Source organism: Salmo salar, chromosome 14 (genome assembly GCF_965601325.2).
Source record: "Salmo salar chromosome 14, fSalSal1, whole genome shotgun sequence".
Classification (NCBI taxonomy): domain Eukaryota; kingdom Metazoa; phylum Chordata; class Actinopteri; order Salmoniformes; family Salmonidae; genus Salmo; species Salmo salar.
In genome coordinates this window covers 22,823,272-22,836,846 of record NC_138304.1, presented here as the reverse complement: position 1 = coordinate 22,836,846, position 13,575 = coordinate 22,823,272, and the positions used below count along the sequence as shown (strand labels likewise).

At 39.8% G+C, this 13,575-nt stretch overlaps 1 protein-coding gene across 1 annotated transcript; it reads right to left on the bottom strand.

Moving 5' to 3' along the window:
• Nucleotides 1-724: 724 nt before the first annotated feature.
• lactb2 (lactamase, beta 2) lies at nucleotides 725-8,393 on the bottom strand. Its single transcript, XM_014139505.2, has 7 exons — nucleotides 8,093-8,393; nucleotides 7,739-7,902; nucleotides 7,447-7,570; nucleotides 7,016-7,194; nucleotides 6,550-6,698; nucleotides 1,801-1,888; nucleotides 725-1,697 (listed from the first exon to the last, which is right to left on the bottom strand). The coding sequence occupies exons 1-7, from the start codon at nucleotides 8,212-8,214 to the stop codon at nucleotides 1,651-1,653; spliced, it is 873 nt and encodes a 290-aa protein (XP_013994980.1). The 5' UTR covers nucleotides 8,215-8,393; the 3' UTR covers nucleotides 725-1,650.
• Between the last annotated feature and the right edge of the window lie 5,182 nt (nucleotides 8,394-13,575).

Here is a 13,575-nt window from a genome sequence, read left to right as displayed (position 1 = left end):
TTCAAACGTTTGCACTGCTCACAAATCATATCCTCTGTCCAAACCCTCCATGGACTAGAACTGATTACACTACTTACTTCATCCATGTCTGCCTTTATAGCGGCCACAGAGCCACACTCACTAATTGGCCACACCTGCTGTTGATCAAATAAATTGTTAATGTTCCCCCATTAGACTGAGACTGTTTGAGCTAGGGAAAGGTTTTGCGCATATGGAAAAGATAAACTAATGTCTTTGCGCTTAAGTATTGTATATTGTCTTTCAAGCTGTTTCATATCCTTTTCTATACCCTATAAATATACTTTTAAAAATATATATATTTACTTAGAGGGATTTCAGGGGATCTAGTTACAGACAGACAGTTGATAGGGCAGAGGCCTGGCAACAAAAACATGTATTTGGCTGCCTATGACATTCTTAAAATCCCAAATAAGTATTGTATATTGAAGCGCAAAGAACAGTGGAAGGCAATTGGTAATATCTTTTCTTGAGTGGTTCTCTGCTTGTGGCCTAAATACAAAATCGATGCCATTATGGGCTGACATTCTACTCATTGTCCACAGTTCAGTTATTGCCTCTCCTTGATAAACACTGCCACCTAGTGATGATTTATTGGTATTATAATCAGTGGCTTTGGCATTAGCATTGATCATTGCCCCAAAATACTTCTTTGTGTATATTATTGCAAAGGCAGTGAATGATATGAATGATAACTGAGTACCGGTTTGTTTTATATTGAAAAACAATGTGTTTATTAGACGGCATCTGTACATTTTACATTATAGATTCATACAGTTTGATCTGGGTTTCTCAATAGAAAAATCTGTTAAATCTTGGTTTCTCAATAAGAAAGGAACAATAAGATCACTTCACAGGGTTTAAATGTGCTTCATCTTAGTTTAGCAGAGTTAAACTGTCCACAGTAACATTCTGAAAGCAGTTCAATTCATACAAAAACAATGTATGAAATGTATGCATTCACTACTGTAAGTCGCTCTGGATAAGAGCGTCTGCTAAATGACTAAAATGTAAATGTAATAATGCCCAAATGTCCAAGATCAGCATATTAGCAATAATAATAATAATTGTGGGGCTGCTTATATTTGTCCTGTTACACACTTGTATACGTTTGTAATGGAAATGTGTTTCTTGCATATCCCAACTCCCCCTGAGCTGCTGCAGGAATTGGGGTCACAGCCAGGGTCACCAATGGAGCAATTGGGGTTAAGTGCCTTGCTCAAGGGCACAGCAAGATTTCTTACCTTGTTGGCGCTGGGATTTCAAACCAGCAACCTTTCGGTTACTGGCCTAACCCTCGAACCTTGAGGCTATCTGTCGATGAATGAGGGGTATAAATGAGGGGTACCCACCAGTGCATTTGCAGCTCCCTATATTGATGTGCCACATTTTAAACACCCCTTTAGCGGTCTTCAGACATAAAGTACAGACATTAAATAATTGCAGTGCTATACAAACATTAAATCATTGCAGTGCTATAAAGAATTACAAAGTAAGATTCTTGCAAATACTCTACTTCACGTCAAACAAGCTCAGTTGTGTGTGGGACAGGGAAATGTGAATCACTTGAAGATCACGTGTCCTTTGTTAGGGATGTCATTTTTCAACAGATAAATCAGATTAAATCATTGATCACAAATTACTCTTCCATTTGTTGGTGTGAGAAGAATCATCACTAGCTGAAAGAAAAATAGTAAATGAAAAAATGTTAACTACTGGAAAATGGTAATACATTAACCGAATGGTGTAACATAATGTAATGTAAGTGAAATGAAGACATACCAACAGTTATCTTCCCCTCCTTCTCCAGTTTCTTTAGGTGATGCACAAGGTTCACCTCTGCTGCTCTATGCAGATGTTCAGGTGTCTCCTTTTGCAGAAAAGTACATTTTACAAGGTGGGTTACAAAGTAGATTATTCATGGCAGAGGTTTTCAAGGGTGCAAAAAGTTGGACCCGTTCCCAGGTTTTCCCACTCGACCCGATATGCATAAACTATATTTTTAAACTGAGACCATAAGACAGTCAAACCCGTTCCGAAAAGGCCCCTTGAAAAAACATAACAATGCAGATCCGAGAGTAGAAAGAGCGAAAAATAAACCGACCAGTTGCTGCCAACACCATCAATAAACAAGCAATATTGCCCAAATCATCCACAGTTACAGGTCCTTAAAACCTACCTATAACAAATTACACCAAAAAATATTAATCGCCTTTCGATGTGTAGCATATTCAAAACTTTGTAGCCCATTGTTTTAATGGTTTTTACTTTCCTAAAACAATAATTGTCCACCTCATGGTTCAGCTGTCAGAGATTTGAGCACCAAATGCACCAGGCATTGCATGTATGGGCCTATAGGGTTAGGTGTCCACTGTATGATATTAATATTTAAAAGCAGGCACACGTGAAGTGAGCAGCCAGAACCAGTTTCAGCTGGACATAAGCTATATGTTTTATTGAGTTGCAATTGGCTGACACAGATAATTCAGCTCGCGTAGTTCCCATCACCTCACACACATTAAATGAACAGAGGACGGGTCCAATCAGGTCTCGGTAACTCAATTTTAATTGCACATACACGAGACCCGTGGCAATTATATCAGACCCGACCCAAATCTGAGACAAAAGTCTGAATTTAGGACCCAGACCTGGTCAGATCTCAAAATGTTGGGTCTGTTGGACCCGTGAAGACCTCTAATTCATGGGTTGCACCTTTGTCAACATTCCACAGCAACTGCAGCCATATTGATGCTCAAAAGTAGAACAGGGACTAATGACTTTGCCTAAATTACACTATAGGGGCTTGGGAATTATGATAACATTGCTAGTACACAGAGTATTTAGTAGGAAACAACTTTGCCATTATCATCATGTTGTAAAATTTACTTTAAACAGATGTTGTCATTAGCTAGCAAAGTTCGTCAAATCAAATTTTATTTCCATCACATGCGCCGAATACAACTGGTGTAGACTTTATAGTGAAATGATTGCTTACGAACCTTTCCCAACCATGATGCAGAGTTAAAAAAATTATATACAAAAATAAACTAGTAACTAACACGAGGAATAAATAAAATACACAAGAACAGTATTTGGTATTTTATTAGGATCCCCATTTGCTGTTGCGAAAATTTGCAGCTAATCTTCCTGCTGTCCTCACAAAACATGAAACAATGGAACTATATACAGGGAGTAACAGTACCAGATCAATGTGCAGAGGTATGAGGTACTTGAGGTAGATATGTAGACTAAGGCACAGTAAAGTGACTAGCAAAAATAGCACTCAAAAATAGCTAGCAATGCTAACATTAGCTAGATAAAATCTGGAGATCTCCCCTCAATCTTAGCTAGCTACTGCAGCTAACGTTATACTGCATCTAGGTTTTCCTACTAATTATTTGCCTTCTTTAGAAATGTCAATGTTTTCAAGTCACAGTAATGCACTTTTGATCAAATCTTCATCAGTCCTAAAACAAACATTCAAAACAATATTGTGATGCAACGTGCAACCCATATAATTCTATAGGCAAAGCAGTGTTAGTAGGCTTTGAATGATGTAACATTCTTTGGTCAGCATCTACACATACCGTATATCAATCTTATGTTACCAAGGGATGTTACCAAATGTAACCAAAGGACGTTCAGGACCTGGTTGCATAAAACACCTTAAGTTAAAGTTAAGGGGAAACTTTCCCCTTAAAGTTAAGTCAGTTGCACAAAACATTTTAAGGTGAATTTCCCCCTTAAATTAAGTGAAAAAGTTATTTTGCCCATAAAGTCCCTTAACTGCTTCATTCAGTATGGATATCAATGTAAACAGCATTTGTGGATGTGAATGTTGCTTTCATCTGCTCTGGTTACAAAAGTTTGAACATCAAAAAGCTATCTACTTAGGTAAACAATGGAACATGCACAATCCATGGCTATAACGATAGCTGGATAGTTACAGTGGTTCCTCCTTTTAAGTTGTGTCATACTGCAGCACACCTTCCGGGCTGTATCAGAATTCTATGGCACGTTATTTAATTGTCAGCCATTTTTACCATTAATGCAAGTTAGTGCTAGTTTGACTACCAGAGGGCATCTTTGAGAAGCATTTGATAGTCTTCCATATATATTAGCATTACTAGAGAATTTAAAACCTTTTTTGTAAGAACATAGTATATGGAATTTATTTTAAGAAATTTAGCTTAATTCATTTGATTAATATTATGGTGTTTCTATTCCAAGAAAAATGAACAACGAACCCTCAGGGTTTCCGTTAGGATGGAATGGAAAATATGGCACTGTACAACGTGACAGTCGGGAGTAGGTTACAGCATAAGAGGATTGGAGGATTCTAAATTAATATCTAAGGGGCATAACATTTCCACACCATAATTATAGTGTAACCCAATAATCAAACAGAGATTCAGTGAAAATAAAAATTGCATTGATTTATCAAGACCAGTCCCCATGCTTGTCTCAGAGCAGCGCGAAACGATGCTGAAATAGTTATTGCTACAAATCCTATTGCTTCTAACTTCAATATGCTCTTTAAATAAATAAGACCTACACCACATTACTCAACACTAGTGAGACTCATTTTGCCTACGGTAGGCCTACAGTATATCGAAGAAAAAAGAAATTCAATGACGTGACCCTCCGCCAATAATTACATTTAGAAGATTGGAGGATTCTAAATTAATATCTAAGGGGCATTTTTTGTTAGGATCTGTGAGAATATCTGAGAATATCTAAGGGGCTTTTATACAATTCTAAATTAATTAATAATAATCCCTTCATTTAAAAAGTTAAGGTATTTTGGAAAGGATTTCGTTTTCATTTAACCTAGAGTGAGTGAGAAAAAGGCCATTCTTGAACATGGGGTGAGATATTCTCACTAATTTGTAAATAAAGCCAGTTTGTTTTTTAGAATTATTTATTTCTGGAGAAACCAAAAGCCACAATGTCCCAAATAATTAGTATCTACCTTTCCAATTACTTTTAGAGTTTGGGATTTACAAATGTGCGCTTTTCATGTCATTTTTCGTTAAATGCAGTTCGGATTTAAGTCTAACTTTTGACTGACGCCTTTAGTGAGAGGTCTAATGCTTTAATATTTAATAATATCTGCCCTCCCAATTAAAATCTAAAGGGGCATTTTTCGCATCATTATTAGTTCCATTATTTTAGTTTGAACGTGTAGACAGGCACTAAGAACAGCGGGAACATTTCTCTAGTCAGCGCCATAACAAATGCAATGCCCCTTAAAGTGTTGCTCTGTGCTACCCTGTGGGGCAGGTTGGGGGTCCACCCCCCCTCCCCCATGGGCTAGGTCCGTCTTCTGTGCGCTGCTCTGCGGCCCCTCCCGTGCCTCCTGCTCTCATGCCTTGAACCTCGTGTGCCTACCTCTATCTCAGTGGAGAGTATATATTGTCCTGCTATAAACGTTTGCAGAATTCACAGCCTGCTACGCTTGTGAAAAACAGGGTTAATAATATATCTGTGAGAATATCCAAGGGGCTTTTATATCATTCTAAATGATTTAATAATAATAGCTTTGTTTTAAAAATAACGATATTTTGGAGATTATTTCGTTTTCAAATAACAAAGTGAGAGAGAAAAAGGCCTTTCATGAACATAGGGTGAGACATTGTTACTAATTTGTAAATAAAGCCAGTTTGTTATTTAGAATGATTTATTTCTGTTTTTAGAGGGAGAGAAATCAAAAGCCTACCATCACCTCATGGGTCTCCCGGTCTCGGCCGGCACAGGTATTGAACCAGCATCAGTTTGCACTGCGATGCAGTGTCTTAGACCGCTGCGCCACTCGGGCGCTGTACAACGTGACTTTAGGCTACAGTACTACAGTAAGAGCAAAATAATCCTAACATTTCCACACCCTAACTGTAGTCTAAGTTTCTCTTAGAATAAAAACCTTAGTGTAACAACAGTTTTAGTAAGTAATACTGAAGTCGTGTACAATTATCAGTTTCTATTTAGGTTTATGTTGCCCATTCATTGCCAGTTAGACACACAGTAGCGCCTTGGGACCCAAAAGCATAATCAGTGCTCTTAACTCCCCCTTACGCTGGTCTGGAGCAATGTAGTGATGCAGGGTACCGTACTAAACCACAAAACTTTTAGTGGAGCAACCATTGTAGCTATAGCTACTCTGTAAGCTAGCTTGACATACTAGAAAGTAATATAAACAAGTTTAGAAAAAAGTAACTACAAGAAATATGGTTTACTATCTTCTGAAGCAATTTGGTTATCCTGTCTTGATTGTAGAAGTTCTATTTTGCTATCTCACAAAATGAGTCAGTGAATCATGCCATCTCCATGGTAACCAGATAATCTTTCTGCCATACATGCCTCCAAACTCCTGTTAAACCCCTTAAGAATGACCTTACCTAAAGGAAATATTTGAGGGGCTCTATGCAACGCCCTTGAACAATTCCCTTAGGTAAGGGGAAATTATTCCTTAAGGGAAACACTTAAGATGTTTTATGCAACCGGGCCCCTAACTTTAAGTTATAATGTACAAACCTTGTAGACGACTTTGACCAGTTCCATAGATGAAAATGTGTTCCCTCCGGCTGCCTGGAGGACACTGAGGATCTGTTGCTCTCTGAGGTTTCTATGGCTGATGTAATGCTGGATCTTAGAACCAGCGTCTTGGACCACAGGGCCATGACCTATAGAAATGAGTTTGGAAAGAAAGTAACGTAGATGTTTTTGTATCAAGTCCTATGCATAGCTGACATAGCTGTAAATGTATACTAGTAATCTGAAGAGCCTCTCAAATCATGATGTCATGCGTCTTCAGACATCCATATATTTTTGTTCACTGTGCACTTATTCCCCTACTCTACGTCCCAATTGGCACCCTATTCACTATTTAGTGTACTACCAGGGCATATGGACAAAATTATTGCACTAAATAGGGAATAGGGTGCCATTTGGGACGCATTCCCATGAGTTTTAAGAATTGTTTTAGAGCTCAATAACAAACCTGGGTATATTAGGTCAGCCTGTGAGTCCAGCAGAATTTGCAGAGATTTCATATAGTCATAGAGATCTTCAAATACGGCTGTTCCCACCCCCAAAATACAGTCTCCTGAGAAGATGGCCTTCTCTTCCTCCAAAACAAGGGCCATGTGGTCATCTGTGTGTCCTGGGGTAAACAGGACTCTGCGTGCACACACACACACCCACCCACAGTTATACATACAGCCATAATAAAGCTTATGCACTTAACAGCGCTTGACTTGGACTGAAATAGGTGCCTGTTTATATTGAGGTGCAGAAGCTTCACAATACTTCTGAGCCAACATTCTATAAGAGGAATAGGAGATCAAGCCGTAGAATGGAGGTGCCGGTACTCAGCTGCTGCCCAAGTCAAACACTGGCACTACACTATTTACACAGTAACGTTACACTTACTTCAGTGTGGCCCCCTCAGTTTCTATGACGTCTCCATGTTTCAGGTAAGTGTACGTCTTACTTGATCCTATTCTTTCGTCAGTTGGGGGAGAGCGAGGGAGTTTGCTTACTTGTAACTCAGAACCTGTGTGGAGAAATAAAAGCACAAGGGATGTGTGGGTTTCTGAGTCAGCGTCAACAAAAAGCACATAACGCCCTGGACCAGACCTAATAGGTCTCTGAAGCTGTCAATCTGTGGCTGACAAAATGAAACAGTTACCATCGTCAGGTGTCACATCCATGTGTCACTCACTTCCAGTAATGTCCCTGCAGATGTCGATCACTCCACCTGTATGGTCGTGATGCCAATGGGTGACAATGATCTCCTGGATGGCAGTGTTGAACTGGCTCAAGGCTTGTTGGAGACTGCTGATGTACTCAGGGACGGCAGGCTCTCCTGTGTCTATCAACACTCGCCTTAAAACAAGAATGGTCTGTATTTAATTCATGCAGTTTGATACTTTTGTGTAGTTTCCATATCCATAACACTCTTTCAATAAAATTGTGCTACATTAGACCTTCAACTGCAAATGGATAGGCACGCATGTGGCAATGCTGTCCAAGAGGGGAAATGCGAGGCTAGTACATTTCCACAAAACGAAAATACCTTTTCCCCGTTCCAACTAAATACGTATTGGTTCCTTGTAGTGTCATTGGACCAGGGTTGCATCCCAGGATTCGCACAACCCTGGACGATAGCTGCTCGATACGAGGGAGTATTGCACTCATGGCTCACGATGCAATCAGGTACGTATATCAATTCTGCTTATGTTAGTAACTCAAAGCCCCGTGCATGTGAAAATAAAAACTGTAGCCCAAGACCCTGAAGTTATAAATTAGCTTTGAACTTCACCTCTCCGATGTAAATAAACATTGACCTGGACTGGATGATTACTTCCTGTGTGACGTGGCACCTCACCTCGTTTCAAAATAAAAGCCTAATTTTCCAAATAAAAGTGTTTGCTAAAAAGCTTATTTTTCATAAGTCATAACAATTTAGCCTCAAACTGCAAAACGATTGCATATCATTTCATAATAATTATAGTACATCGTAAATACTGCCCCCCCCCCCCCCAATAGATGGCAATGACAGACACAAGCACGAGATGGTAGTAACTGAGCTAGGTCAATAGGTAGAGCCATTGTCAAATCTTATTCAGAGGTACATGGTTAATCAATTGTCTATATCAGTATGTTGTAGATAAACTGTAACAGGATAATAAGATAATCACGATTTATGAGAAACACATTTGCACATTTCTCTGTAGAAAAAAACCAAGAACGACCGTTTTCAGCACAAACTGTTGAAAACAACTATAAGTTATGTTTGTGTGAGCATTTGTTTCTTCCCAGTTTAAATATTTCCTTGGGATTGTTTAGCCTCTCTAAGTGTATTGACTTGAATTCTTTATAGTAAGTAAAGCTAAATGATTTTGGTCTGCTGTCATCGGCATAAATGTTATAGACCTTCACACATTTCTACATGTCATTTATAACACGATTTAACACCAACTCATTTAATTTGTTTTGACTTTGCAGTTCCTATGCATTGGCCGTATATTCATTATATAGAATATAAGGGACAGCATGATCTTATATAAAGCTGTGTGATATTTATTTTATTCATTCTATTACCCCCCTAAGTGCTTCATGAGTAATAGTACATGCATTACAAGAGATCAATACAGTCAAATTAACCCATAAAGCTGAGATAGGATGCAGCTGTAAATCGTACAATGGGTCCAACAATCCATCCCACTGAATGCTGTGTTTGATATTTGTCTCTCATAAATTGTGACCTATAAAAATGGCTGCTTGGTCTATATAATATTTACAGGAGCGTTGAGAGGTAGCAGAGACCTTTTCTAAATGAAATGGATCTTGCCATCTGGGTATCAGGGCCCTTCTCTTCTCTCCCTCTGTAATTACACAACATAATGGCTGTGCAATCTGTCTGTAATCTCACATTATAATCACTCTGCTTTCCTTCCCTCTTCACCTCACTCTCTCTCCACTGCCGCTAATTCAATATAAATGTAAATGACCGGGAGAAAGAATGGAGAAAGAAATATAGAAATCTCATTTTTATTTACATGCCTAATCACAATAAATTGTTTTGTGTGAATTTGGGTGAAATATGAATGGGGTAGTAGAGGATAAGGGAAAATGAGAGAAGGTTCAGGATGTTTGAAGACTCCTTTGGTTAAAGTATTTTATTACACAAATCCGTCATATATTGTTATAGGCTTACTGAACCATAGTGCTATTCAGACATGAACTATTCTTTCCATTTAAAAATATCACAGAATCCTTCATAGTTCATAAAAATAAGGAATATAATGGCACTAATTTTATCATAATATATTATTGAAAATGCTCAAAAACGTTGTGTAATTACATTTCCCATTTAGAAACTTCATTTACCAATGGTTTAAATGGAGAGAGAGAGAGAGAGACTGGGAGAGAGAGAAGGAGAGAGACAGAGGGAGAGGAACCAGCTCATTGGACCGAAGACACGTCACGTTAATAATGTATGACTAAGCAGGTGTAGCAGGATGAGAGTTTAAATATGGATTATAGATAACAGACATGTTAGGATCGATGCCTGATGTGTAATCTCTCAACTGTCCTTCAACAAATCACTGCAATTTACGCCCATTAATCTTTTATGGGAGCAGTCATGAGGATGCCGAGTCACAAATATCTCTTGAATATCCCACTTTAATTGTGTTGTTATCAAAGTATTATTATCCAAATACAGCCTCCACTTCGCCTATGTATTTCTTATACTGTTCTGACTGTACTCCATATATCTGCTGTTTACTAGTTTCATCATTCAGAATCCTTGTATTCAAGCAATATCTCACCATTCATTACACCCCTAACCCTGTCAGTCCCGAGTCCTTTCAAATAGAGACACATGCAATGAGGTATGCATGAGCCCTGAGTGCAGTGAAGGACTCTTCAAGTCAAAGTTGTGATAACATTTTCTTTCAGTCTGCATAAACCCTTCTTGAAATGTATCAACACGTTCTATTCCCTGACAAACCTTTGACTGACTTGTGTGATGTCACCACCAATGAAGGATGCTTGACTTGTTATTATCCCTCCTCTTGCTGTGATGAAACATCGACGGGTCTGTAGTGGGTCGAGAGCTTGAAGTTCCTCTGTGTCCACATCACTAAGGAATTAACATGGTCCACACACACCCACACAGTTGTGAAGAGGGCACTATAACGCTTCTTCCCCCTCAGGAGGATGAAAATGTTTGGCATGGGCCCTCAGATCCTCAAAAAGTTCTACAGCTGCACCACTGAGAGGATCTTGACTGGCTGCATCATCACTTGGTACGGCAACGGCAAGGCACCCGACCGCAAGATGCTACAGAGGGTGGTGAGTACGGCCCAGTACATCACTGGGGCAGAGCTCCCTGCCATCCAGGACCACTACAATATACCAGGTGGTGTCAGAGGAAGACCCAAAAAATGGTCTAAGACTTCAGCCAACCAAGCCATAGACTATTTTCTATGCTACCGCACAACAAGTGATATCAGTGCACAAGTCTGGAACCAACAGGACCCTGAACAGCTTCTAAACCCAAGGCATGAGACTGCTAAACAAGACCTCTAAATAGCTAATCAAATGGCTACCCAGACTACCTGCATTGACCCTTTTTTGCACTAACTCCCTTGCACTGACTCTATGCACACACACTAGACTATGCACACATACTAGACTCTACCCACACAGTCACACATACTTACACTGAAACCCCAACACACACACACACACACACACACACACACACACACACACACACACACACACACACACACACACACACACACACACACACACACACACACACACACACACACACACACACACACACACACACACACACATTACATACGCCCACACACACATAACACATGCATACTAGCGCTACACACACTCTCTCTCTCACACACACACACACACACACACACACACACACACACACACACACACACACATTACATACGCCCACACACACATAACACATGCATACTAGCGCTACACACACTCTCTCTCTCACACACACACACACACACACACACACACACACACACACACATACTTTCACACTCACCACATACACTGCTGCTGCTGTATTTTATCCTGCTGTCTAGTGACTTTAGCCCTACCTGTAGCTACCTCAATTACCTCATACCCTTACACATCGACTCGGAACTGGTACTCCCTGTATATAGCCATGTTATTCTTACTTGTTATTGTTATTCATTATTCACTGTGTAGTTACTTCTCGTGTCACTGTTTCATTTTTTTTAAATCTTTCACTCTGCATTGTTGGAAATGAGTAAGCATTTCACTGTTAGTTAGTCTACATCTGTTGTTACGAAGTATGTGACAAATAACATGTGATTTGATTAAGCTTCTTGTAGTCTACGTATAGGAATTAGGGTGCCATTTGGGATGTCGTCTACGTGTTGTTCTTTTAAGTTCTGTCGCTAGAGGTCATATGGGGAAACAGGTGAGAGTGCTAAAAGGCAGACATTTATATAACACAATGGGATTGACAATTTACACCAGCAATGAAAAAGCAAGATGCTATTGAGCTGTCCCTTACCCTGGCCACAGCACCATATCAATATTGACAGCCAAAATCAATATGATGTGTATAACAAGGAGCTGAAAGCCTGGTCAGAACTAGTGAACTATGTAGGGAATAGGGTGCCATTTACGACATAGCCCGACTCAGTTAGCCCAACTTACCTTTACCACATTAGCATTCGCAATGTTTTCCTGTCTGACTGCTCCTGGCTCTTCACTAGAGTGGAGGGCTAGCTAGATATTGCTTAATTAGTTTCATCAGCAGGAATACATTAAATCCAGCCACACCGAGAGACAATGAGCCCCTTTGTGCCCCTTTGTGAAAACATATTCAAGTGTATTGATTTTCCACACTGAATAAAACCTCCCTTTGATACTTGAGAGAGAGAGAGAGCTGCTGTCATCAAGGCAAAGGGTGGCTACTTTGAAGAATCTCAAATATAAAATATATTTTGATTTGTTTAACACTTTTTGGGGTTACTACATGATTCCATATGCGTTATTTCATAGTTTTGATGTCTTCACTATTATTCTACAATGTAGAAAATAGTAAAAATAAAGAAAAAGCCTTGAATGAGTAGGTGTGTCCCAACTTTTGACTGGTACTGAAATCAATTAACTTGATTTCCTGTTTGTACTGCCTCCTGATTGATCAGACATTTTCTTATTTGCTTATTCTTATTCATTTACTTATTAACTTCATACCCGCCGTACAGTTCAATGAATCCACCTGTTGTGCCTGTATAGTAGATCGCTCCTTTGAGTGGGAGTGGTCGATCTGATCTGATAAAATATACTGCTCAAAAAAACAAAGGGAACACCTAAACAACACATCCTAGATCTGAATGAAATAAATAATCTTATTAAATACTTTTTTATTTACATAGTTCAATGTGCTGACAACAAAATCACACAAAAATAATCAATGGAAATCCAATTTATCAACCCATGGAGGTCTGGATTTGGAGTCACACTCAAAATTAAAGTGGAAAACCACACTACAGGCTGATCCAACTTTGATGTAATGTCCTTAAAACAAGTCAAAATGAGGCTCAGTAGAGTGTGTGGCCTCCACGTGCCTGTATGACCTCCCTACAACGCCTGGGCATGCTCCTGATGAGGTGGCGGATGGTCTCCTGAGGGATCTCCTCCCAGCCTGGACTAAAGCATCCGCCAACTCCTGGACAGTCTGTGGTGCAACGTGGCATTGGTGGATGGAGCGAGACATGATGTCCCAGATGTGCTCAATTGGATTCAGGTCTGGGGAACGGGCGGGCCAGTCCATAGCATCAATGCCTTCCTCTTGCAGGAACTGCTGACACACTCCAGCCACATGAGGTCTAGCATTGTCTTGCATTAGGAGGAACCCAGGGCCAACCGCACCAGCATATGGTCTCACAAGGGGTCTGAGGATCTCATCTCGGTACCTAATGGCAGTCAGGCTACCTCTGGCGAGCACATGGAGGGCTGTGGGGC

Coding starts and splice junctions, on each gene's coding strand:
- lactb2 (XM_014139505.2), bottom strand. CDS start 8,214: ATGAGTGCAATACTCCCTCGTATCGAGCAGCTATCGTCCAGGGTTGTG. Junction 7,903..8,092: donor TTAGTTGGAACGGGGAAAAG/GTATTTTCGTTT, acceptor TCTTGTTTTAAG/GCGAGTGTTGATAGACACAG. Junction 6,699..7,015: donor GGCTGACCTAATATACCCAG/GTTTGTTATTGA, acceptor TCATTTCTATAG/GTCATGGCCCTGTGGTCCAA.